Source organism: Neomonachus schauinslandi, chromosome 7 (genome assembly GCF_002201575.2).
Source record: "Neomonachus schauinslandi chromosome 7, ASM220157v2, whole genome shotgun sequence".
Taxonomy (NCBI): Eukaryota; Metazoa; Chordata; class Mammalia; order Carnivora; family Phocidae; genus Neomonachus; species Neomonachus schauinslandi.
Genome location: NC_058409.1, coordinates 8,972,111 through 8,999,840, shown reverse-complemented (window position 1 = coordinate 8,999,840; position 27,730 = coordinate 8,972,111). Strand labels below are relative to the sequence as shown.

The window sequence follows — 27,730 nt, the reverse complement described above, 5'->3', positions numbered from 1 at the left end:
AATATGACACCAATCACTTTTCCCTCCTAAGCAAAAGTCAGGTTATTACCCATTGCTCTTTTCATTTTGCTCTAAAAGAATTTTTTGAAGCTTGGACATCTCTGATGTTTTTGAGTCGCAAACCCGTAGCTGGATAAAACACACTAGGCAATTTCCAAAGACAAATCTCAGCATGGAGACTCATTTGGCATTATCCCTAGTATCCAAAATAAAATTCCTAGAAACGAAACTAATATAAGTCTCAAGGAATTCATACACCGTGGAGCCTTAGAACAAGGAACTTCTAAAAGAAAGGAGGAAGAGATTCTGCTCATCTTGCTAATAATTACAAGCATTGGCCCTCACGGAGTCACCGATGCTTTCTGGTCTATTTGTGGAACTTTTGTTTGCAGGAAAGCATGCACAGAGGGCCAGATCTTGTCGGTTTCTGTTCCGGAGAAGGTTTCCAACACCCCCTTTCCCCGGTAATATTCCAGGACGGGTTTGGTTTGGTCTTCGTAAGCCTTCAGCCTCTTGGTAAGTGTCTCTGGTCTGTCATCCTCACGCCGAACCAGAGGCTCGCCAGTCTGATCGTCCAAGCCGACCGCTTTGGGAGGGTTAAATTCGAGGTTGTAGACGCGCCCGCTGCTCGGATGCATCCAGCGAGCGGAGAGGCGTTGCCTGATGACCTCAACGGGCACGTTCAGGTTCATCACCAGGTGTATCTGATAAACTCTCTCCAGGGCCTCAGCTTGCCGCAGCGTCCTGGGGAAACCGCACAGCAGCCGGCTCTCCTGGGTGAAGTTTTTCAGCTCGTGAAGGGTCAGCCGGGTCATGATGTTGTCCGGGATGAGCTTCCCCTGGTCCATGAAAACCTTGGCCAGCACGCCGAACTCTGTGCCCCTCAGCATGTTGTCTCGGAGCAGGTCCCCGCTGGAGAACTTCTGCAGCTGCAAGTGTTTGGTGATGCGCAACGCCAGGGTGCGCTTGCCGGAGCCCGGGGCGCCCAGGAGCACCGCATGCAGGAGCCGCCCCGACGTGCCCACGGCTGCTGGGCCAGGCGGGGGCTGCCGACGGTTGGGCCCCCGCGCTCAGGGCGGTGCGGGCAGCGGGGGCGGTGCAACGAGGACCCCCCCCCAGTGCCAGCAGGTGCCAGCAGGTATTGGACAGCGCCAGAGAGCTTCGTGACTTGGAACACTGAGCCACGATTTCCTCCCACCACGCAGTGGAAAGGGTAAGTAGAAAAGGAAACTGCGATCACATGAGCTGTAGATTCAGAGTTCCACCCTTCACACGTAGAAAATGGAGAGGGTGGAGAGAGACAGTCTTTAAAGAAATAATTCAAGAACACCTGAGAATTTCCCCGAATGAAAGACTGATGCGGAGTCACAGGCATAGACAGGCAGTCCAGGAACGTGGAGAAGCAAACACGGGCAAAGGTGTGAGGAAGTAGGGCTTTCGCACTCCATGGGTGGGGTGTCCTCACAGCTAGTTTGGAAGGCAGCTTGGCAGTGACGATGGGGGTTTTATAAAATTACTTCTCAGGCTCTTCCTTAAGACAAACTCTTGAAGTAAAACAAGAAGGCACATATAGGATGTTCGCATGGGCCGTATTTGGAACAGTGCAAAATTGCTAATTACCTAAATGCTAACTAATAAGAGAATAGCTAAACGAACCTTAGCCCCACTGGCCCTTTGTCGCAGCTACATAGAGACAGATCTCTGTGTGCTAACATGACAAGATTTCTAAGACACTGTAAATGCAAAGAGTTGCAGCATCGTGTAATTTATATTCAGCTTATGCTAAAATATGGTACAGTTTATATTTAAGTATACCCATGAAGTGAACTGGGAAGCCAGGTTGCAAGCAGTGGAAAGACAACTTGATTTTTGTGTTTAAAAGATTACTCTGTCTGCAACAACGGAATGAGGGGTTGCTATTAGGAGACTGGTTCAGCAGACCAGCAATTTTCACTTTACTTCCCTCAGTCGGAGTGAGAGTGAGCACCTTTTCATTTGTCTGTGGGCCATTTCTACTTTATTTCTGTGTAGAATTTTTTTTTAAAGATTGGATTTATTTATTTGAGAGCGAGAGCTCGTGAGAGAGAAAGAGTGCATGAGCAGGGGGGAGGGGCAGAGGGAGAGGGAGAAGCTGACTCCCCGCTGAGCAGGGAGCCCAATGCGGGACTTTTTTTTTTATTGTTTCTGTTATTTTGGGTCTTTAAGTTAGTCATATAATCTCTCTTATTGTTGCCATATTCAAAAGAGTTACACTGAATACATAAGCAGATTCAGAAGGCATATGGATATTTCACAGAAATGTGGCCCATATCCTCCAGCAAAGGAAAAAAGTAATGATGTTGTAATTGCTTTGTGTAATAAAGCAGCACACTCTTACTGCCTTTTAATTATATACACAAAAAGCGATCCCACCGAGGTCTTTCTATCCTCCTGGGTAGATTTAGACTTGTAGTATATTCAACCTTTAATTGAGACACCTAATTTGGTACCCGAATGTGATCCCAGAATATCCCAGATCGTATCTTCGGAGAGAACGTGGCATTTGCTCAGCCGCAGGTGTGAGGGGGCGAGGATGTGCTTCTCAGCAGCTTAGAGCAGGCTCAGAGGACGTTGGGCTGCAGGTATGCGGCGGATTCCTAAAGCACAAGGTCATTTCCGGCTCCCGAGACCACCTCGGTCCTTCTGCCTTTCCCAGGCTGCCGACGGTTGGGCCCCCGCGCTCAGGGCGGTGCGGGCAGCGGGGGCGGTGCAACGAGGACCCCCCCCCCCAGTGCCAGCAGGTGCCAGCAGGTATTGGACAGCGCCAGAGAGCTTCGTGACTTGGAACACTGAGCCACGATTTCCTCCCACTTGGGACATTGTGAGCCACTTGGGACATTGGTTATAAAACCTCACAGTGTCTGGTTCAGAGATTCTCTGACCAAATACATAAAGGCCAGTGGCCTAGTAATATCACAGAATACCTTTGGCCGCATTTAGCAGACAATGTCTGGTGCCCACCAAATGTGATTGTGGACAGTTATTGAAACTTTCTAGATGTTTTCCACGGTAACAGATCCCAAATGGTGTGGCCGTAAAGGAAAAACAGCAGGAGCTCCTCACACAAGGCTTAGCTTTGCAGTGCTTGTCATGTTGGGGTACAATTTCCAAGTTAATTTATTGCCCGCTCTCTGGGGAGAGTTAGCAGGACAGGGCATCTCGGAGACGGAGCCAGAAGCCACAAGGCAGATAAGAGGCTTGATAATCATTCACTCATTGGTTTGGCAGACTTTACTGGGGCGTTTATCTCTGTGACTAGTTGTTCTAAGCACAGGGGATGCAGCCCGTGTGAAAGAATGAAGCCTGAGCGTCTGTCCCCGTGACTCAGACCTTCTAGTAGGTATTATGGGCTCACGTTTCCCATTGGGGAATGGGACGTGGTTTTAGGTCTCTGTGAAAGAACATTCGCCTCCCTGCCTCTAGGTTTGATAACTGTGTTTTATTTTTTTAAATGATTTTATTATGAAAATTTCAAAGACACGGAAAATTAGAGAAGGCTACAGCCCCTGGGCACTCAGCATCTGGTTTCACAATAATCGCTGTTTTACCTTATTTCTTTCTGGAATATTTTCCAACCTTGTCCTATCTTTTTTTTCTGGGATATTTTATTTTTTTATTTATTTTTATTTTTTATTTTTTTAAGATTTTATTTATTTATTTGACAGAGAGAGACACAGTGGGAGAGGGAGAAGCAGGCTTCCCACTGAGCAGGGAGCCCAATGTGGGGCTCGATCCCAGAACCCTGGGATCATGACCTGAGCCGAAAGCAGATGCTTAACAACTGAGCCACCCAGGCGACCCTGGGATATTTTAAATAATAACATTTTCCCTTTTAATGGTGGATGTGTATGTTTTAATCTGTATAATGAAAAATATAACTAGCACTCAAACCTAATATCTGGTAGTGTTCTTGCTTAGGACAAAACTAAACCAGAAATTTAAGCTTTAAAAATGGTACACATGGAGGGGCACGTGGTGCCTGGCTGGCTCAGTCGGGAGAGCGTGCGAATCTTGACCTCAGGGTTGTGAGTTCGAGCCCCAGGCTGGGGGTAGAGTTTGCTTTAAAAAACAGTGAAAACTGGTACACAGATATGGCAGAGTCCAACAAGGGGGGTACGTAAAGGACAAAAGTTTGGGAACTGTTGGCAGAGACAACAAGAAATGGAGAGGAAGTAGCAGATTTCCCCCTTGATCTTCCCTCCCTCGGTGAGGTTAGCATGGTCAGAAGAGATTCCTCCTTCTGTGGGAAATGTTTAGCACGCCTGGCGCTTAGTAAGCACTTCCAGAGGAGAAGCTAGTATTGTTTTGGGAAGGCATCTTTGATTTCAGAGAACTGATGCTGGCTAATATGTATTAAGCACTTACTGTGTACAGACACTGTCGTTGGGAGGTTAAAATATCTCATTTCCTCTTCAGAGCCCCACTATGAGTAGATGGTAGGATCCCCATTTTTGGAATTAAAAAATCGTCTTGGAGAAATTAAGTAACTCAAGGTTACAAAGCTGTTCAGTGGCTGGACTAGGGCTTGAATTGAAAGCCTATGTGCCTCCAAAGGCCGGGTTTGGTTTTCTACCGGCTCCCAAGACGAGCAGAGGCAGCTGGGGAAGGACGAGTTTGGAGGCCTGGTGTCAACCTGACTCTTCCATTTGCTCACGTGGTGACCTTGAACATCTCACTGAGCTTTTTCCGAGCCTCTGTTTCTTATGCATAAAATGGGGAAAATAGTGCTAATGACCCGATCTGCAAGCACAGGATGAAATCATGGGGTATGGAAACCTGATGCTGGAGGCACTAACTCTATGTACTGTATTCACCACCACTAGCAGGACATGTGGTTTCGAGCAGTCCCCTTCCCTCTTTGGGTCTCGGTGTTCTCAGCTGTCAAGATGATGGGGTTGACCCTTAAAGTCCCGCTAGGGAGAACGTTCCAGAATTGGATTCCGATTGGGCCACAGTAAATACTCCTGACTCTGAAGTTAATGGAAGGAACTAGATCAGCTTGCATCCAGTGTGGTTTTGTTGGTAATTATAATTATTGTGGTCTGCATTCCTTGGAAAGCTGAACCTGACAACAGCGGGGTGCTGCCGCCTTGTTAGGAGCACAGCTTCCCTGGGAGTGGAAGCAAGAGAACAGGAATGAGACAGAGAAGGAGGAGGGGCATCTGAGCAGACCTGGCTGGGCTGGTTGCCCCTAAGTACCGTCCAATGGCTTTATTTTACAGCACTGCCCCCAAAAAGCTGCATCTCAGGACAGTCTGGAGTAAAAAAGAAAAGAGAACGAATTTATCTGCCAGTCCCCATCTTCCATTACACAATATTTGAACCATGAGGTGTTAATTCCTTTGCAATTATAGGTTGTGAGTTCTGGGCTCTGAAGCAAGATCCCTTATTGTCCCACATCTTGGTGTTCCCAGGGAAGCCAAGACGGGAGATGAGAGGTGTGTGCATGGGTGTGAGGCTGGGCTCCGGGAGGGGGCACCTGGAAGAAGTTACTGGAGCTGGTCGCTACGGTGGCAGTTGAAACGAGAGACAGGTGAGGCTGAGGGTCCGAAGTGGTCTCCGTGTGCGATAAGTAACTCTGCCCAACCAGCTGCCAAACAGAGTCGGAGGGGGCTTCCTTGTAAAATAAGGACAGTGAGGAAAGAGGAAATAATTCGTAAAAACATCCGAAAAAGGAACTCAGGATTTTATCCTGAAAGGGAGAATAATAATAGTATGTACCTATAGGTAATTAAGAAGTTCTAGGAATTCAAGGAGTAAATATTTGTAAAGCATTTAAAATATAGGTGCATACAAAAGCCACGATGTAGATGTCTGTCTAAAAAATTGAAACGCTAGCCCTGTGAGCTTAGGTGATGTCTGCAACCATGCATTTATTTTACTTGTAAGCTTTCTAGCTGTGAAGGAAGAAAAGAAAATATGGCAGGCTTCATAATTTACGTAATCCGATCAAAATGAGCCTGCTAGTTCTGCAAGAGAGCCAAGAATTTACATGGCATGAAAACCTAGAGGGAATCGATCCCAAGGGACATTAAAAAGCAAAATAAATAAGGGGCGCCTGGGTGGCTCAGTCAGTGGAACATCTGACTCTTGATTTCTGCTCAGGTCGTGATCTCTGGGTCGTGAGATCGAGTCCCGTGTCAGGCTGGGTGTAGAGTCTGCTTGAGAGTCTCTCCCTCTCCCCCTGCTTGCACAATCAATCAATCAATCAATCAATCAATAAAATCGTTTAAAAAGAAAAGCAAAATAAATAATGTTTTCAAAATGTATAAGTAAGATGTGCAGAAGAGTTTCTCATGTGGCTAAATTCTTTGGCTGATGCTTTACCAGATAGATTCAGATGACCTCTGAAGGCGAAGATAGAGACATTGGAACTGGAGGCCTTCTTTGGGTTATCATGAATCATTGACTCTGCAGAGGCAGTTTTGCCCCCCAGGGGATATTTGTCAATGTCTGGTGATATTTTTAGTTGCCGGAACTGCAGGCCAGGGTGGGTCTGGTCAGTGGCATCCAGTGGCTGGAGACCAGGGGTGCTACAAATATTGCATGGGATGTACCTATACTAAAAATATATATATATATGACTGGCCATTTATCCGAAATTCACATTTAACGGAGACCTTTGTATTCTGATTTTCTAACTCTAGCCACCCCAGCAACTTACCTATTTCTGCAGTGCACAGGACAGCCCTTCACAGGGTAGGCTTATCAGGCCCCAGGTTTGAATCGTACTGAAGCTGCACAACCCTGCCCTCAATGAAGAAGAGATCTTTGCATGCTTTCCTAGGGGAAGGGGGACCCAGGATGGGTGTAAAGATCTCTTCTCCTCAGTCAGACTTTTGCTTCAGATGAGTTAGCTGACAATTTCAGGTCAAAACCTCTGGTCTTGTTTATTGATGTCGGTGATGCTGGTCTCCAGCCAACAGCTGACCAAGTGAACATTGTATAGGAAACTTCTTGAAGACTCTCATTGCTCTTTAAATATCTCCTGTGTCCCCAAATCTTTATTCTAGAAAGAGCTTTCTCTCTTGCTTATAGGGTGAGAACAACCCATCATGTCATTTTTATGGCCCTTTTTGAGGGAAGTCAAGGGAAAGAGACTTCAGGAAAGTGCCCTCAATGCTGTCTCCATGGGAGATTAAGTCCAGGTTGGGGGGGCTGGCTGTGTGAAAAGCTGGGGCAGAAAGCAGGGTGAAGTCCATTTTCCGGAGGAGGGGCCCATCTCTCTCTCTCTCTTTTTTAAGATTTTATTTATTTGAGAGAGGAGAGAATGCACACGAGCCAGGGGAGGGGCAAAGAAGCAGACTCCCCGATGAGCAGGGAGACCGAGGTGGGGCTCGATCCCAGGACCCTTGGGCCTTTTCTGAGCCACTTCTTAGCTGTGGTGGATGGTGTCTGCAATCCCAGCTCCCTCCCACGGTGAAGAGAACCAAAGGCAGACCCATTCTTGGCTGGGCGTCAGGTAATAGCAGATGTTCTCACCAGTGACCCCGATTCACCAAGAAAGTATTCCATTACACCTACTGTCCTCTGTTCAAAGGGCAGGGGATTTTATCATCCGCTTTTGAACCCTTGCCATCAAAAAAGAACTGAAAAAGTAAGCTGGTATTTGTGTGTGTGTGTGTGTGTGTGTGTGTGTGTGATGGAAGGTTTAGTTTCAGTTTTCTGAAAAACTGAGGTCCACGGCTCCCCTCCTTCTTCATCTGCACCGGGAAGCGAGGGACCCCTGTATTTTCATCATGTGTCATGATTCCCTAAGGTGCAGGTGACCCCTTGCTGGTTTCCATTTGAATTGGAGGGTTCTTGATGGCATACAGTCCTTTTTTAAAAAAAAATAAACTTTTCTGGGATGCCTGGGTGGCTCTGTTGGTTAAGCATCTGCCTTCAGCTCAGGTCATGATCTTGGGGTCCTGGGATTGAGCCCCACATCTGGCTCCCTGCTCAGTGGGGAGCCTGCTTCTCCCTCTCCCCCTCTGCTTGCTCATGCTCTCTCTCTCAAATGAATAAATAAAATCTTAAAAATAAACTTTTCTGATGGAATAATGTCAGAGGTACAGAAAAGTTGCATTGACAGGACAGAGAGTTCTCATATGTCCCCATCATCCAGTTTTCCCTCTGGTTAATGTCTTCCGTAACAACCAAGGTACATCTGTCCCAACTGAGAAACTAACATGCATATGTTGCTATTAACTAAACTCCAGACTAAATTTGGATTTCATCCCCTTTTATATTCATGTCCCCTCTCTGTTCCAGATTCCAGTCCACGCGACCACATTGCATCCAGTGGCCACGTCTCCCTCGTGTCCTCCTGGTCTGTGACAGTCTCTCACTGTTTCCTTCTTTTTAATGATGGACAGTCTGGAGGGGTACTGGCCAGGTGTCCTGTAGGATGGGGCTGCCTCTTGTTTTCTCATGATTAACGGGGATTATGGGTTTGGTGGAAGGATGCCACAGAAGCGACGTGTCCTTCTGGTCACATCATGTCAGGAGTATGTGTTACCCCACGACATCTCTGGTGAGGTTAAGCTTTATCATCTGCTGATGGTGGTATCCACCAGGTTTCTTCACTGAATGGTTATCGCTTATTTCTTTCCCCACTCTGTCAAGTCTCTGGAAGCGGGTCACAAAGTCCAGCCCATTCTTGGGAAGGATGGGGTTTAGCGCCACCTCCTGGAGGGGTGGGCGGTGGCTACTTAATTCGGAAATCTTACGAGGGGAAAATTTTAGATAAATACATCTGCCAAGCTCCCAGATTTAACAAATGTTAACATTTTGCCAAAGATGCATCAGCTCTTTATTTTTATTTATTTATTTTAGAGATTTATTTATTTGAGAGAGAGAGGGAGAGTGCGAGCAGGGGGAAGGGCAAAGGGAGACGGGGAGAGAGAATCTCAAGCCGACTCCCAGCTGAGCACAGAGCCCAACAGGGGGCTCGATCTCACGACCCTGAGGTCATGACCTGAGCCGAAACCAAGAGTCGGACACTCAACTGAGTGAGCCACCCAGGCGCTCCAACTCTTTGTTTTAAATAAACTTTAACAAATTATTACAGATATGGTTGAGGTATCCTTCCTATTTCTCCATTATCCCATTCTCCTCTCTCCTTCCCTGCAGGTCAACAACTAGCTATCTCCATATTATCTCTGTAAGAGGACTTTCATTATTTTTGTTGCATTATGCAACTTGCTCTCTTCACATAACTTTATGCTTCTACCCAGGTTGAAGAATGTATATGGGAAGGCATCTTAATCTTCCCCGTAAAATGCCTCCAAATCACTTTATGAGTTGGGTTTTTTGTAGAAAGTTGTCCTATAGGCTATCTTATTTATTTAATTTATTTAATTTATTCATTTAATTACGTTTATTTAATTTATTTACTTAAATTTGGGGGGGCACCTGGGTGGCTCAGCTGGTTAAGCATCTGCCTTCAGCTCAGGTCATGATCCCAGGGTCCTGGGATCGAGCCCCACATCAGGTTCCAGGGAGCCTGCTTCTCTCTCCCTCTGCCTGCCACTCTCCCTGCTTGTGCTCTGTCAAATAAATAAATAAAATACTTTTTAAAATAATGTGGTTTTTTTTAGAGAGGGAGGTGGTAGGGAGGGGCAGAGGGGAAGGGAGAGAAAGAATCTGAAGCAGGCTCTACACCCAGTGCAGAACCCCATGTGGGGCTTGATCGCATGACCCTGAGATCATGACCTGAGCCGAAATCAAGAGTTGGACGCTTAACTGACTGAACTGCCCAGGTGCCCCATTTCCTATAGGCTATTAATCGTACCTTTGGTGTGTGAATTGGTGGGAAGTGCATGATATCTCCTGGACTTTGTTCTTAGAAGCGGGACTGGGGAGGGTTCTAGAAAGAGAAGAGGGAAAAGAGGAACTGGTTATCCTTTTTGATGCTGCCCCTTCCACTATTCTTTCTGTCCTGGCTACCCACCTCCCCTGGTGTAGGTGAGCCCTCAGAACCAGTCCCAGATAATCAGCAAGGCATGACGGGAGGCCACCATGTCAGCCCTCAAGAGACAATGCAAGGCACCATCAGAACTGAAGAGAAACAGGGGTTCAATGCCTGAGCTCCCAACTTGAACATCTGAAAACTCAGACTCAGTGTGTGTCAAGCCAATCATCGTCTTCCCCTGCAAGCTGTTCTTCCAGCAATGTTGCTAACTTTAATATCTCTCCAGTGGACAAAGTCTGCTTCCTGGGAGTTGTTCTTGACTTTCTCTCTCCTGTCACTAAATCCTGCCACTAAATCAAGTGCTACTATTCCTTTAAAAAAAAAAGATTTTATTTATTTGAGAGGAAGAAAGAGAGAAGGAGCACAAGCAGGGGGAGCAACAGAGGGAGAGGGAGAAGCAGGCTCCCTGCCGAGCAGGGAGCCCGATGCGGGGCTTGATCCCAGGACCTGGGATCATGACCTGAGCCGAAGGCAGACGCTCCACCAACTGACCCCAGGCGCCCCTCAAGTGCTACTATTCCTAACTGCAAAATGTCAAATCCTTCCATTTCTCTCCAGCCCCAGGCTGTCACCCTCATGCACTCGTATGAACTCCTATCGTTTCTGTGGCCCACCTCCAGTCTTGCCTCCCTGCCTCTGGCCTTGCCTCTCCACCCTGTCTGGCAGCCTGGAGGCTAGAGAAATCAAACTCGTAGTCCCCCAGGGAAACCATCCCCACTGGGCCTTAGGACATATCTGATCTTCTGATACAGTTTGCGAAGGCTGCAAAATCTCTCTTTCGCTTATTGTCTCTAGTCTGACTTCCGATCCTCTTTGCCCCAGACTTCGCCTGCCAACATAACCGGCTTTGTCCTCTTTGCCAAATATGCGGGGCTCCCCTCCCGTCTGGGGAATTCACACTCGCCCTTCTCTCTGCTTGGAAATCTGCCCCCACCCCCCACCCCGTGCAACTTCTGTCAGCCTTCAGCCTGCAGCCTAAATATGCCTTTTCTGAGGAAGCAGTCTGACCAAGTCTCTCTTCTAACCAAAGCCTCCTGTGAGCCCTCATGTTGACTAGGCCCCGACCTTGGGCCCTGTCCTTGGCCTGCTGAGGTGCAGTTCTAGCAAGACTCTTGCTCAGTCTGTTTAGTGAGACCTCCCCGCCCCCCACTTGGTATCTGATCACCCTCCTCGTCCCCCGCCCCCCCGCCCCTTGACACCCAAGTCCTCGGCCTGCCTCCAGCAAAATTCCTATTTGGCCAGTTCAGCAAGAATCCCCAACCCTGGATGTCTCCTCTTAGTGACTTTCTATCCGCTGATCCCCTCGCTCTGCTTACTGGCACCTGATCCCCAGCTGTCGCTGCTGTATTCAGAATTGAGCTCAGTCCATCCTGAGATCTCTTTCCCCAACTCCAGTCATTACTGAGTAACATCTGCCTTGACCACCTTGACCCAGTGTAGGCTTGGTTTCTCTTTAACAATGCCCCAACCGCCCCCCCCAAGACGAGTCACTTCAGTTTCCCCCATTGTGATTCTCATGCTTTCCTGTAGCTCCTTCTATACCTGTGTTGTTTTCCTACTGAACTGCAGGTCTCCTGAGAGCAAGGATTAGGTCTTGGTCCCCTGTGCCTCCCCAGCAAAGCCCGAGTCAATATTTGTGGCATCATGGAACGAATTCTCTGGGTTGCTCACTTGCCTATAGACACGGCCCACTGTGACAGGCAGTTTTTGGTGGTGGGACACACTCAGAAGGTGGTGTGGCAGGCCTGCGCCGTGGACGCAATGAATCTGTCTGCACTTTTAGACTGTTGAGCAATGCTCAGCCAGAAACCCTTCCTGGGTCTGGTCCACCCTTGAGCCGAAACACTGAGCTGATTTTCTCCAGCAATGCCCCTCTCTCATTCATTCACTTACTCAGGCTGGCTCTCTTCCTTTACGGGTGCCTAAAATTCACCATCTCACCTTCTATCCACCTGTCCACCTGATCCACCTGTCTTTCTCCCCACTTTCTGGCTAGCACGAAAAGTAGACAAGGCCTCAGTTAATGAAATGCGGGACTCGGGCACAAAAAGGTGATTGCTAAGTAGTTCGTTTAAGGTAACCATTACTCATCTTCCCTCTGTCTCTGCTCATTATTTCACTGATGCATGGAAGTAATCGACTGGTTTTGCTACCCTTTGGCATATTGGTAAAGACTGTTGGGTACATCTTAGGTTTGAATGGGGGGTTTCTGAATCTTGAAACAGAGAAGTGGCCAATAATTTTCGAACCAAAATATCTTGATTTTTTTTTAATGCATTTCGATGAAGTTTGGAATGTGGGCAGGGGCAAACAAGAAAGTGATTGTGTCAAAATTACCTTTTTTTTTTTTTTTTAAAGATTTTATTTATTTATTTGACAGCAAGAGAGGAAACACAAGCATGGGGGAGTGGGAGAGGCAGAAGCAAGCTCCTCACCGAGCAGGGAGCCCGAGGCGGAGCTTGATCCCAGGACTCTGGGATTATGACCTGAGCCGAAGGCAGATGCTTAACCGACTAAGCCACCCAGGCGCCCCAAATTAACTTTTGTTAAACAAATAGAAGCAAAAGAGTGTCACCAATATTGATATTAAGAGACCAGAGACCTGTTAAGTCCTTCCCAGACCACCAGGATTGCACTCCAGCCTCTCTGAGTAACGAGGCTCTGTCATCGTTTTAAAGGTTTACAAAAAGGAGGATTCCATAACCTCTCTGGCAAAGCCTTCTAGCTGTTAGGAATGCTGACTCTGGGAAACTTGAGTCTATTTAGATTTTTTTTTTTTTACTTACATTTTTCATGCTGCTGATAAAATGGAATTCCTTTCATCTTTTTGCTGTAGAAGGAAACCAGAGGCTTACAGAGGTTAAATTGTCCATAATCACACCCAGTAAATGGTAGGCTTGAGATTTGAACCTTGGCCTGTCCGATTCTCTTTTGTTCTTTGACCCATGAGCCTGCCTTGCCTAGTCAGCGAAATTGTTCAGTCCATGAGATAATTCAGTTCCTTAGCAAGCTTGGGTTAGAGGTCATGCCCACCATCGGCCACAAACCCATGTGTCTCTAGCTCTGTGTCCTGGGCACTGTGTCATTGTGAGGCAGGCTCCAGACAAGCTGCTTTGGGAACCACTGGCCAAGGGAAGCAAGACTGCGGTGGGTCAGGGTCCAGCGTAGTTCGTGAGCAAGCCAGAAAGTTCCTGAGCATGGGTTTCCACCTCACATCAGCCCAGAAAACTCTGACACTGGAAAAGTAGTAAACGCGGACCCGAGCTTAAGACTAGGAACCCCGTCTCAGACTCCTTGTCTGTACGGTGAGGGTCGTAATCGTTGTATGAAGGATCCAGGCCACATTATATCGAGAGATAAAGCTTCCATATGAATAATATATATAAGTTGTTACTATTATCTGTGTTATCGCCATGCCTATAACTTGAGAACAAAGTGATGAAACAGACCCACAGCCAATTAAGTGGTGACAAGGCTCTGGGTATCGAGGTGCCTGACCAGCTGGTGACTCAAAACCAATAGGAGAAGCTGGTGGCTCCAGCCGCTGTGGCTAAAACACACACATCTGGGGCGCCAGGCGGGGGGCCCTCCATCGGTTGAGCGTCTGCCTTCAGCTCAGGTCAGGATCCCAGGGTCCTGGGATCGAGTCCCGTGTCGGGCTCCCTGCTCAGCGGGGAGTCTGCTTCTCCCTTTGCCTCTGCCTCTCCCCACTGCTGATTTTCTCCCCACCCCACAATAAATAAAATCTTTAAAAATAAAAAATAAAATAATATACACACACCCATACAGATGCTGAGACACCCCAAGAACTTGCGTCTTCAATTCAGCTTTTCCCAGAACTACATCCCCTGTCTGAGAAAGTGTTCGTATTTACTAACTAAATATTGCATTTAACTTGTGTCCCCAAAGCCTTACTTTCCAGGTGGTTCTTGGGTTTCTCTCTTTCGTTACAGCTCATTGATTTATTCACATCCAGAGATTATTTGTGTTAGTCTATATCTACTCTTCAGATTTTTTAACTTTCTTCTTACTGAATTCTTCTTACTTTTTCTCTCTTCATTTGTAGCATTTTATTCGTTTCATATTCTATGTGACCTTTTCCCTAATGTTGCATTAACATTTCCTACCTACAGCTCATCTGTTTGGTTGTTTTATGTATATATATATTTCTTAAACTTAAAAACCTTTGAGTACATAAATGCTCAAACTGCACAAGAAAGTATGCTTCTGTAAACACAGAGAAATGCATGTAATTCTTACAAATACTTGTCCATATTTATTAGCTTCAAAATATTGAACACCTGTTTAAAAGTTATAATGGTAGAAACTCAAGGTTTTATTTTAAAATCTGCAACCAGGGGTGCCGGGGTGGCTCAGTCAGTTAAGTGTCCGACTCTTGGTTTTGGCTCAGGTCATGACCTCAGGGTCATGAGATCGAGCCCCTCGTCAGGCTCCACACTCAGCACGGAGTCTGCTTGAGGTTCTCTTGCCCTCTGCCCCTCCCCCCATGCTCTCACTCTCACACACGCTGTCTCCCTCGAATAAATAAATAAATCTTTAAAAATGTGTGTATATATGTGTGTGTGTGTATATATATATGTATATATATATATGTATATATATATACATATATATATACACACACACAAATAAAAAAAATTCTCCCACCAGCAAAGCTGAGAAATGCATAACATGATAATGTGTCCCCTGACGTTGTCAACAGTTTGTTAATTAACAGGTACAGTTCTTATGTGATCCCTGGGTGCTTGTACATTCATTAGCTGAAGGGGTCCCAGGAAGAACTCTTTTCAGATGAGTCAGGAGGACACCTGTCTGCACTCCCTACTGTTGCATTAGCCCAGGGGTAGAGCCCAAGGGGTTCATCGTCCTCCTTAGACACCTACATCCCCATATGCCTTGAGCTACCCTTTTGGGACTTTCTCCTTTAAAGACCACCCTTGATGTTCATCTTGATCGATTTTATCTCTGCGTAAGGGAAGGGAGAGGGAATGTGTCCCAGGAGTAGACTGATGTGCCCATGCCTTTACCCTCTGCCACCGCCACCCTCCACCTTGATGACCCTACACTTGCAAATGAGCATACTTGCTTGAGCTGGGTCGGATAGGAAATACCTCCAAGGAGTTTGTGAAGAAGAATGGCACGTTTCAGAAGTTCCTCGCCATCTAGATGCTGGTGGATGGCAGGGGCTGCCTCTGTCGTTCGTGTCTTGTCTTTCTCTGAGTGCAAATCCTGTCCTGTCAGATGACATTGTAACCTTGCCGAGGGACTCACGCAAATATAAGGAAGTTATTGAGAGGTCGAGGCTCTAGTTTAAGAAGATTTAATGGGACCTGCTAACAGGACCTTCTGAGTACCTTGCTAAAGCATGCACGCTAACTATATATTCTGCCGAGGGCCAGATGCCCACGTGGAAGGTTCTTCGTGGCCACACGGTGAGTCAGTAGGTGAATACCACCCCAGAGGCTTGTAAACACTCTGCCTCTTGCAGCTTCTTCCAGCTGCAGGGTAGCAGGAAGTAACCCAATTAAGGCAGGTGCATCCTAAGCATCGAGGGTGGAGAAATGAGAAGTATCGGGAAGTCAAAGGGGTTTCTAAGGGGTTCAAAAGCCTGTGTGAGCTGATGTTGAATTTGCAGGAAATTTCGCGTTGGAGATTGAGGTGAAGGCGTCTGACTTCTGAAGTCGAACTATGACTCAGCAAGCCACCACCCCAGGCGCTAGATTATCAGAGGAATGCACACCTGGCTCGGAGTCAAAGTGGCCAGTGGAAACAGTTGCTCTGGGCAAATCGATCTGGAGGAGCACAACAGCGGAAAAGGAACCAGGTTTATGTCAGGACCTGGGGCAGGGACCGGGGAGACTTTTTTTTTTCCCCCTAGGAAATGGCCACCAGGCCAACAACCTTTTTGCACCAAATACTGGAACAAGTTTTAGGGTCAAGCTCTGAAATAATTTTATTTTAAAAAGCCAAAGACTGTTTATTCTGTTCCTGGACAAATAGAGGTTTTCTTTTTTCATTTGTTGTATTCCGTGGCAGGCAAGGGGAGAGTGCGGGGTTCCTAAAGGTTCTCTAATTTCCTGTTATAGTTCTCCACTCTGTGGCCATAGGACAGAGAAGGGAACAGCAGGTCACGTGGGGACTTTCCAAGGTCACGGTTCTCAAACTCCCAACTTGACCACAGATCTTTTTCTGTATACTTGCCTGGAAGTTCATTTCTTGGACTAAGCCGTTTTGTCTTGAGCCGTTTTTCATTTTTTTTTTTTTTTAAGATTTTATTTATTTTTTAGAGAGCGAGCGAGAGAGAAACAGCATGAGAGGGGAGAGGGTCAGAGGGAGAAGCAGGCTCCCCGCTGAGCCGGGAGCCCGACGCGGGACTCGATCCCAGGACCCTGGGATCATGACCTGAGCCGAAGGCAGACGCTTAACCATCTGAGCCACCCAGGCGCCCTTGAGCCGTTTTTCAAATTGCAATTTTAACTCTACCTATAGAGAGTATTTTCTGTATTCCTTCCCCTCTACTTAATATTCTTGACTCGGATCTTAATAGGTTTTTGGAAATGGACCAATTTGCCCCCAAATGCAGTCTTCAGAATCAGTCTTGGAAATAACCACTCTTATTTCAGCAGACAGTGTTTGCTGCATAATCGACTACCCCAAAACTTGTGGGTTCCAACAGAAGCTATTTCTGTAGCTGACAATTTTGTGGCTGAGCTTTTCTGGGCAGTTCTGGTCTTGGCTGGGCTCAGCCGTGAGTCGGCTAGGTTGGCTGGGAGCTGTGGGGTGGTCTCAGCTTGTTATATAGCCTCCTCACCTCCCTGGGGGCTTACCCAGGCTTTTCCACGTAGTTGGCTGCATAAGGTACCGAGAGAGAGAGAGCAGAAGTGTTCAAGGCCTACCTTGGAACTGGCATGACATCATTTCCATCACGTTCCATTTGCCAAGGCAAGACACAAGGCCATCCCTGATTCAAGGTTTAGCTTATGTCTTGATTGGAAGTGTTACAAAGGGTCACATTGCTAAAGGCATTGGAAGTGTTACAAAGGGTCACATTGCTAAAGGCAACAGACGCAGGAAGAATTGGAGCCATTTTTTTTTGCAATCCGTTATGCCTACCAAATAAAGGGAAGTGTATCCAAATAATTTGATCGCAGGGGAATTTTCCATGGAAGAGAAATGGGCTGATAAATAAACTGTATAGATTTGTACCTTATTTGAAGTAGTTGGAAGCAGTCATTCTTGTTAATACTGACACCGTGAAAACAGGAAACACGGGGGCAAATTCTCAGCTAACTTTCGTCTGGCTTCCTAGATTTTATACCCAATGAGTGTAAGACCCTTCCCCTTAATGCTGCAATCATTTCTGTTTTACAGATGTTTGTGTGGATGCTTGTTGCAGGCTGAGGTTTCTGGGAGGTCGCCTCTGAGATGGAATGTTGGGTAAAGGGTTTGTGTCAAGGCACATGCCTGGGATCAACACCTGTGGCGGAGAGAGGGCGGAGCAGAGAGCAGTTGAGGGGACATGCAGGTACACGGCCTCAGACAACCCGTGGAGAGCTCTCTCCTTGTCAGGAGCCTGTCAGAGGGCTGTCCCAGAGTGGGCCAACATGGCTGGGCCCTTGTGAACAACCCATCTGTGGGAGTCTTTTGGGAAGGATATGACCTTGGGCACAGTTGAGACAATCCCCGCTGGTGCCAACACGTGAAGGCTGTCTGCTGACTACAGTCCTGGGGCTGAAGGCCCTTCCTTCTGGATCCAACAGAATGTTCAGGGAATTACAGGGAGATTCTAGCTACCGACATACAGCTGACCTCGTCTGCAGGAGAAGCTGCATGGACACATTATGCAAGACATTTGTTGACTCTGTTTTCCTCAGAAGATTTCAAATAGCTTCATGAAGGGTATCTGACTCAAAGCACTGCTACCTTCCTTTTGCTGCTGGAGCTGAGCAGTAAGTGGTGGGCTAACTGAGGAATTCACTTAGCCATCCGTGCAAATCTGCTTCATGCATATTTTATGCCTCCTCCTCTTCCTCCTTCTCTTCCTCCCAAAGGAGCACTGATTCCTGCCACCCTAGCCTTCAGCCAGCAATTCCTGGCATGGCAGATGGGGAGGTGGGCTTTCTCTCTCTTCTGTCCAGATCACAAGGTATCCTTGGTGCCAGCAGGGAGTGAATTTGGGCTCAGGGGAGGGTCAGGGCTGAGCACTCCAACCCAACTCTAAGGTAGTCCTAGATATAAAAAAAAAAAAAATCTAACTTTACCAAATAGATCTACTGGAACAAATTGTGTTGCCATCCTGTTTTTCTTTGCTTGGTGAAGGAATGAAACAAGCTTCCCTGGTGGATTTAGAATAGGATTTCATTTCCAAGAATTTGATTTACATACGACTATTTGATCATCTGCATTTACAGCAGGTTAGGGAAGCCATGGTTGGATTTTCCATCTCAATATGGAATTGCCCTTTTAAGAGCCTTAAGTGGTCTTTGCAAGAGTTTGGCCAGCCCCCAGGGGAGGTGGTATTGCTTAGCGTTGAAGAGCCCAGTTTCCAGAGTCAGACCGTTCTGACTCTGGTGCTTGTAGGTGTGTGTTCTTAGAGAAGTCCTATCCTTCTGAGGCTCTCAAAGCCTCAGCTTTCTCATCTGTACAATGGAGATTACAATAGCTGCTCCTTCCAGGAACTACTTATAAGGAGACTTGGTGAGGTGATGCCCGTGAAGAGCCTGGCGTAGGCCCTGGCACCAAAAGTATGAGCTTTTCTTCTTTAGGATGATGGTGGTGGTGGTGATGATGATGGTGATGATGGTAATGATGGGGATGATGATGGTGACAATGATGATGGTGACGATGATGATGGTGACCATGGTGATGATGGTGATGATGGTGATGGTGACCATAGTGATGGTGATGATGGTGATGGTGGTAATAATGATGGTGACAATGATAATGGTGACGGTGATGATGGTGACTGTGGTGATGATGATGGTGATGGTGATGATGGTGATAAAAACAGTGAGGCATTTGGTCTTTGCCTTCTGTCACATCCCCACACTCACTCTTCTTTATGGTTAACTTAATCTGCCAATTCTTCTGCTGCAAGATACTCAAAGCGACAGGTGGTGGGTAGATATAAATGAATGCAGGAGAACAATGTATTTTTGACAAATATCTAAAATACAGATTCAACTTCAAGATAGCAAGATAGCATAACATGAGTAAGTTCTAAAAGAATTACGTAAGAATAAGTAGCTACGGCTGATTCAGTGGTGCCTGAGAGCAGGCACCTAAGGGACCAGAGGAGGGGTGTGCTCAGGGGGTGGTGGCCACCATGGGAGTGAACCACTCGGGTGCAGGATCAGGGGTCAGGGGTGGAGAGCAACAGGCAGAGCGAAGGGGCCACGGTTTGTGGACACGTGGGAAGCACACAAAGCCACAAGCTTCTCATTGTTGGGTCCGCCAGTGGCTAGCCAGCAGTGACTGACAGGGCAGACGAGGCACAAAGCAAACTGAGTGAGATTTCTAAATATATGGATTTTGACATCGGCTGTGAAACCCCAGCTGTCCTATAATAAGCTTTAACCTTTGTCCACTCTAGAACAAAATTTCATAAGAGGGTGGTTTACTCTTGCTTGGCCTCAGGTCACCACAGTTGTTTGCAAAGAGGGACACTGCTGAATTTGCAAACTATTAAATATAAAGACATTTATTTTCCAAGTGTGGTTTAGGTATGAGCCTAATAGTCTACAGTGGAAGAGATGATCTCTGTCTTCAGCGGATGATTTATTAATGCACTTCTTGATTTGGAAGACTTCCTTCATTGGCATCATAGGCATCTGGTGTGTTTTAATTAATTGCTGTGTCTTACTGAGCCATCCATTGTGGTCATACTCAGGTTATCAGCTTTCAAAGAACCAGAATTCAATGAAATGCACGAACACTGATGCCGTTTAAATTAGTTGACTCTTTCACCGGCAATTTAAAGAGCTTTAGAATCTTCGAGGACCTTGTTGCTGGCATTATCACTGTGCAGTTCCACGGGTTTGGAAAATGTAGGCAACAGGGCCCAACATAGTCCCTGAAGCCATATTGTGACTATGTCCCTAGCATCTGATTCTGGACTTCCACTATTTTCTCATAAAAGTAGCGAGAAAGTGCGAACGTTAGTCATCTCTGAGGAAGGGAGCTGAGTGGTTGGGAGTCAGGGGGAAGGGAAGGTTTTTCCCTGTTTATCCTTCTGTCTATATAAACTTTCGAATTTTAAACTGAGTGATTATTATAGCCATTTAAAAAAACAAAACAAGATCCATTTTTAAATAGTAAGTCTTCCAAAAGGGGGTGAGGGAGTGTCATGATATGAGGACGTGCCGTCCCTACTGATGAGCAAACAGATGAGAGGAGTATGCAAGTACAGACGTAGAAAGCGAGTCCCTCAGGAAATCACAGGAGTAGGAAGAAGACTCAACTGTGCAGAATTAGGGTTGGGTTTCTTTGTTGGTGGTAATTTTTTATTTTTCTGAAATATATATTAAGCTATGCCTCATGAATGTGTATGTGTGTGTGTGTTGGTCTCCTTTGGCCCGTGACTGGGAAGCAGACAGGCGGGCCAATGGCAGGCCAGTGGGAGATGCTGGAGGTCAACATCTAGAAAGCCTCGTGAGTCGGAGCGGTCTGTCCAGCAGAGCCTGTCAGTTGTGCCCAATTCCGCATAAATGCGTGTGTGTGTTTCCGTGAGGGCCTACCACCGATTAGGGCTTCGAAAACACACCAAGTATTTAATTTTGTGAGGCTTGTTTACATTCTAGGCAGGAAGGTGCTGGGTTTTGATGATTCCCTATCACAGTGTCTCCTTTAATGAACCTCCGTTCTCCTCAAAACAGAATAAATTTGCGTTCCCTGGCGTAAACAATAAATAATGTATACAGAGCGTGCTTTCCAATATTGGTTCAGGCTGTTTCTATAATCCGCTGTGTGCACACCCATCGCTTTTTCTTGGTGACAGGTGAGCTTAATACAGTGAAAAAGTCACAGCAGAGCCCTCCCTGCACAGCCCCCAGAGGGGAAGTTACTGTTCACCAGAAACCTAGTTGGTTTTCAAATTTGCAGATCAACTGCAACAGGCTGTCCTCTTGAAAACTCTTCAGAGCAATTCACAAATGGTAAAAATTAGAATGTACTTAATAAGCATACTGAATGAGGATATTATAATAGCTTCTCGGCACAGTCTTTAAACTGCAGGGGGATTTTTTGTTTTTTTGGGCTTTGGGGTTTTTTGGGGGGTTTTGTTAGTTTGTTTAGAAAAGGGAGACATGCACAAGATTTGTTCCATTGGTTGTATTTGATGGTCATTTAAAAAGTTCATACCAAAATATTCATATTGCCACCCTAAGCCATGAGAAATTGGAAAATAGGCCAATGCCTGAGGTGGGCAGAATTCTCTCCTGAACTAGAATCACATGAGCTACCCCTTCTAGGACCACAGAATAGTGTGAGAGACCAGAGTCCTTCCTTTTGTTTCTCTCCTTCCAATCAGATTGAGTGTCTTGGTTTCACAGCTTAAACAGTGTACATGGATAATTTCGTGAAATCTTCTCAACTACCAGTTGGGCTGTAATTATTGTGTTTTATGGATGAAGAAGCTGGGACACAGAGAGGCTGAGCCATTTTCCCCACATCACACAGCTAGCTAGTCAGGAGTCTAACCCAAGCAGTCTGACTCTCGAACCAGCATGCTAACCACCACTTTGCACTCTAAAGAAAAGTACTTGGGCTCAGTGGGCTCTTGTTGTATAAGCTACATTTAATGGAAAATCATTAACTTTATACTTAAATATTAGAACTAAAGAAAACTTTCATAAACGTGGGCTGCCATGTGCAGTTGTGCAGGTGAGCACTGCCCAACCCTAGAAGGGGGTGTGTTGATGTTACAGCCCCTGTAGGACTGGGCAGTACACAGTATCCACATGCAGGTGCCATGGCCCTGAGTAACCTGGGATCGAGTCCCACCTCGGGCTCCCTGCTCAGCCCAGAGTCTACCTCTCCCTCTCCCAATGACCCTCCCCCCTGCTCCTGCCCTCACTCACTCTCTCTCTCAAATGAATAAATAAAAAAATCTTAAAAAAAAAAAGAATTATCATCTATCATCCCACATCTCTTCTATCTTCTGGTTATTATCCATCATATTAGTATTTTTACATTGTCAAGATTTATAATAGAAATTATAGTTTATAATCTATTGGGGATTGTAATTCCCAGTTTTTTTTTATTATGTTAGTCACCATACAGTACATCATTAGTTTTTGATGTAGTTTGATTCATTGTTTGCATATAATACCCAGTGCTCCATGCAATATGTGCCCTTCTTAATACCCATCACCGGGCTAACCCATCCCCCCATCCCCCCATCCCCCTCCCCTCTAAAATCCTCAGTTTGTTTCTCGGAGTCCATAGTCTCTTATGGTTAGTCTCCGCCTCCAATTTCTCTCCCTTCATTTTTCCCTTCCTTCTCCTAATGTTCTCCATGCTATTCCTTATGTTCCACAAAGGGGTAAAACCACATGATAATTGACTTTCTCTGCTTGACTTATTTCACTTAGCATAATCTCCTCCAGTCCCGTCCATGTTGATGCAGAAGTTGGGTATTCATCCTTTCTGATGGCTGAGTAATATTCCATTGTATATATGGACCACATCTTCTTTATCCATTCATCTGTTGAAGGGCATCTCAGCTCTTTCCACAGTTTGGCTATTGTGGACATTGCTGCTATGAACATTGGGGTGCATATGGCCCTTCTTTCCACTACATCTGTGTCTTTGGGGTAAATACCTAGTAGTGCAATTGCTGGGTCATAGGGTAGCTCTATTTTTAATTTTTTGAGGAACCTCCACACTGTTTTCCAAAGTGGCTGTAGCAACTTGCATTCCCACCATCAGTGTAAGAGGGTTCCCCTTTCTCCACAACCTCTCCAACATTTGTTGTTTCTTGCCTTGTCAATTTTTGCCATTCTAACTGGTGTAAGGTGGTATCTCAATGTAGTTTTGATTTGAATTTCCCTGATGGCTAATGATGATGAACACTTTTTCATGTGTCTGTTAGACATTTGTATGTCTTCTTTTGAGAAGTGTCTGTTTATGTCCTCTGCCCATTTTTTGACTTATTTGTTTTTTGGGTGTTAAGTTTGAGAAATTCTTTATAGATCTTGGATATCAGCCTTTGTCTGTAGTGTCATTTGCAAATATCTCTCCCATTCTGTGGGTTGCCTCTTTGTTTTGTTGACTGTTTCCTTTGCTGTGCAGAAGCTTTTTATCTTGATGAAGTCCCAAAAGTTCATTTTCGCTTTTGTTTCCCTTGCCTTTGGAGACATGTCTTGAAAGAAGTTGCTGTGGCTAATGTTGTTGAGGTTACTGCCTATGTTCTCCTCTAGGATTTTGATGGATTCCTGTCTCACATTGAGGTCTTTCATCCATTTTGAGTTTGTCTTTGGGTACGGTCTAAGAAAATGGTCCAGTTCCATTCTTCTACATGTGGCTGTCCAATTTTCCCAGCACCATTTATTGAAGAGACTGTCCTTTTTCTGTTGGACATTCTTTCCTGCTTTGTCGAAGATTAATTGACCGTAGAGTTGAGGGTCCATATCTGGGTTCTCTATTCTGTTCCGTTGATCTATGTGTCTGTTTTTGTGCCAGTACCATGCTGTCTTGGTGATCACAGCTTTGTAATATAGTTTGAAATCAGGCAACTTGATGCCCCCAGCTTTATTTTTCTTTTTCAACATTTCCTTGGTGATTTGGGGTCTTTTCTGATTCCATACAAATTTTAGGATTGTTTGTTCTAGCACTTTGAAAAATGCTGTTGGTATTTTGATCAGGAGGGCATTGATAGTATAGATTATTCTGGGTAGCATAGACATTTTAACAATGTTTATTCTTCTGATCCATGAGCATGGAATGCTTTTCCATCTTTTTATGTCTTATTCAATTTCTTTCATGAGTGTTCTATAGTTCCTAGAGTATAGATCCTTTACCTCTTTGGTTAGGTTTATTCCAAGCTATCTTATGGTTTTTGGTGCTATTGTAAATGGAATTGATTCTCTAATTTCTCTTTCTACAGTTACATTGTTAGTGTATAAGAAAGCAACTGATTTCTGTGCATTGATTTTGTATCCTGCCACATTACTGAATTGCTGTATGAGTTCTAGTAATTTGGGGGTGGAGTCTTTTGGGTTTTCCACATAAAGTATCATATCATCTGCAAAGGGAGAGAGAATTTGACTTCTTCTTTGCCAATTCGGATGCCTTTTATTTCTTTTTGTTGTCTGATTGCTGATGCTAGAACTTCTAGTACTATGTTGAACAATAGTGGTGAGAGTGGGCATCCATGTCATGTTCCTGATCTTAAGGGAAAAGTTCTCAGCTTTTCCCCATATTCACTGTGGGGTTTTCATAGATGGATTTTATGAAATTGAGGAATATTCCCTCTGTCCCTACACTCTGAAGAGTTTTAATTAGGAAAGGATGCTGTATTTTGTTAAATGCCTTTTCTGCATCAATTGAGAGGACCATATGGTTCTTTTCTCTCCTCTTATTAATGTGTTCTATCACATTGATTGATTTGCAAATGTTGAACCACCCTTGCATCCTGGGGATAAATCCCACCTGGTCGTGGTGGATGATCTGTTTAAAGTACTGTTGGATCCTATTAGCTAGGATCTTGTTGAGAATTTTGGCATCCGTATTCATCAGGGATATTGGCCTGAAATTCTCCTTTTTGATGGGGTCTTTGCCTAGTTTGGGGATCAAGGTAATGCTGGCCTCATAGAATGAGTGTGGAAGCTTTCCTTCTGTTTCTATTTTTTGAAACAGCTTCAGGGGAATAGGTATTATTTCTTCTTTGAATGTTTGGTAGAATTCCCCAGGGCATCCATCAGGCCCTGCACTCTTGTTTTTTGGGAGGTTTGTGATCCCTGTTTCAATCTCATTCCTGGTTATTGGTCTGTTCAGGTTGTCAATTTCTTCCTGTTTCAGTCTTGGTAGTTGGTAGGTTTCCAGGAAGTCATTCAATTCTTCCAGATTGCTTAATTTGTTAGCATTGTAATTCCCACAGTTGCTTAGCCTTAATCCCACATTAAATGGACCACCAGACCTTATATCATGGCCTCTCCATTATTCATTGATTAACTTTTTAGTTGTGTCCCAAATTGTCATTGGATACCTGTAATGTTATGACTTGGTTCAAGTATCTTTGTGGGGTAGATTCTCAAAAGTGAGAATTGTTTGGTAACAGGGTACAAGGATTTTAAAATGTTGTAGGCATTGTCAAATTGGCCTCTAAAATGGCTGGACCAGTTTACACAATCACCTATGGTCTATAAGACTATCTTTATTTTTATGCCCTCACCCACCCTGAATATTACCACCCAGATTTTGCTTGTATGAAGTATTGAAAATAGTATACTACCCTGGAACCCAGGTCAGAGATAGTGACTATTAACAGTGCATTGTATATTATCCACAACATTTTGCTGATATGCAAGCATGAAATGTACACACAGACTGTCTTTTTTAACATAAAAGCGTCTATCATCTTGCTTTTTTCCCCATTACAGAAAATTCCATATCGACACATATCCATCTAATTTTTAGGAGTGGTGCAATATATTGCTGTCCCAACAGATCGATGACTATTATAGAGACATTCCAATATTTACTTAATGTTCTATTGATGGTCTCTTAGGTAGTTCCAGACTCTTACTTTGAAAAATGCCACCGTTAATATCTTATGCCCACATCTTTGAACACATGGATGAATATCAATTCCTAGAAGTGAAATTTCTGAGTGGAAAGGTATGTGCGTTTAGTATTTTGATCAATTTTGCCAAAGTGGCCTCTGAAGAGGTTGCACCATTGGGAACCCCACCAACAGTGCGTGGACCTGCCCAGTTGCCCACAGCCTTTGCAGAGTAGCCTGGCATTAGACTTTTGGAACACTGCCTAGAAATCTGGAAAGTGAAAAATGATATCACAGTTTAATTTTAATGTCTGCCTGCCTTATTTGTGGTAACAGTTGACAAACTTTTTAGTATGTCTATGAGGCATTTGTATTTCTGTGTGTCTTTTTCTGTGAACTCTTTTCATGTCCTTTGCCCATTTTTTGGTTGGGTTTTTGGTAAGGGCTATTTCTTTTTGATTTGTAAACTTATTTATGTATTGAGTAAATTAGCCTTAGCCATATGTCTCATTAATAGTAATTTCCATTTGTAGTTTGTCCTTTGTTGTTCTTTGAAGTATTTTTGGCCATGAAGAAAAGCATTTTTTTTTACTTTTATACAGGCAGATTTATTAATAGTTTATGGTTCTAGGTTTTGTGTCTTCCTTAGAAAGATCTTCTTCATGCCAAGATTGAATTTTAAAAGTATTTTGTATTTTCTTCCGGGGCTCTCGTGGTTCCTTTTTACTTTTTTAAGTTTTTATTTATTTACATAATCTCTACACCCAACGTGAGGCTTGAACTCACGACCCTGAGATTAAGAATCCCATGCTCTTCCTACTGAGCCAGCCGGGCGCCCCTCGTGGTTTCATTTTTTTATATTTAAAGATTTGACTCACCTGCTACTTACTTCAGAGTAAGGTAGGCATTGTTTCCCTTTTGTCCTGATTGTTAGCCTGTTGAACCTCAAAGATCCTTCTTCTCCCCACTTAGAAACACTGCTCTCAAGAAAATCCCAGAGTTACCAGTGGGAAGGTACCCAGGGAGGCGTCTCTCTTCATGCATGTTGGCTTGCAGATTGGTGTTATACTGGGCATTTCACCACCTCATGAGGGGCTCACTAAAAATACAGGTCCCTGCCCCTGGCCCTTCTGGTTCTGAGGGTCTCAAGCGGGGTTTAGATTATTGTCTTTTTTTCCCTGTTTATTTGAAAATTTTCAACTGCATATAAACATTTCATGAGTAGTTCAGTAATCTTTGTGCATGCTTCACCTAGGTTCACCATTATTAATATTTTCCCATGTTTATTTTATCTTTCTAGATATTAATGTACACACACACACACGTTTATGCTTTGAGCCCTTTGAGAGTTCGTTGCAAACATCATTTCTCTTCACCTTTTTATATTTCCACATTTTTATCCTGAAAACAGAGATATTCACCTCCATAGCCCCTATATAATGATCATCCTCAGGAGGTTTACCGTTGCTAAGAATACTATTATCTAACCGTCTGTATTCACACTTCCCATTGTCCCATATGATGTCCTTTATAGTTTGTTTGTTTGTTTTCTATCCCTGATCCTATCAAGAATCCTCAATGCCTTTGGCTTTTGTATCCCTTAAGTCTCCTCAGGACGGTTTCCAACTTTTTCTTTAATTACCTTGACATTTTCACTGTTTTGCAGAATGGCCTTCAGTGAGAATGTCTGTTTCCTCATGGTTAGAGTCACTTTGAGCGTTTTTGGCAGTAACACTGCGTTGATGATGCCCATCACGTTAGCAGACACACGATGTCAGTTTGTCTCATCATCCCTGATGTTAGGTTTAACTACTTGGTTGATGTGGTATCCACCAGATTTCTAGCTCTCTGATATTTTTAGATGCTCCGCGTGTGATTCTGATGCCGAGCCACGTTTGGGATTCACCGGTCAAATACACTGCTCAGAGATGGGGGTCTCTTCCGGGGGGGGCATCTTTGAAGGCGGGGCATTTGGAGGAATTTTATTGGCTCCA

General features: G+C 44.9%; 1 protein-coding gene across 1 annotated transcript; it reads right to left on the bottom strand.

Annotated features, from left to right (window-relative positions):
- Positions 1 to 341: 341 nt before the first annotated feature.
- On the bottom strand, positions 342 to 27,489 carry LOC110591181 (GTP:AMP phosphotransferase AK3, mitochondrial-like). Its single transcript, XM_044917048.1, has 2 exons — positions 27,379 to 27,489; positions 342 to 1,046 (listed from the first exon to the last, which is right to left on the bottom strand). The coding sequence occupies exons 1-2, from the start codon at positions 27,487 to 27,489 to the stop codon at positions 342 to 344; spliced, it is 816 nt and encodes a 271-aa protein (XP_044772983.1).
- Positions 27,490 to 27,730: the final 241 nt, after the last annotated feature.

Coding starts and splice junctions, on each gene's coding strand:
- LOC110591181 (XM_044917048.1), bottom strand. CDS start 27,489: ATGGGCATCATCAACGCAGTGTTACTGCCAAAAACGCTCAAAGTGACT. Junction 1,047..27,378: donor AAAACAGTGAAAATGTCAAG/GTAATTAAAGAA, acceptor AACCGTCGGCAG/CCCCCGCCTGGCCCAGCAGC.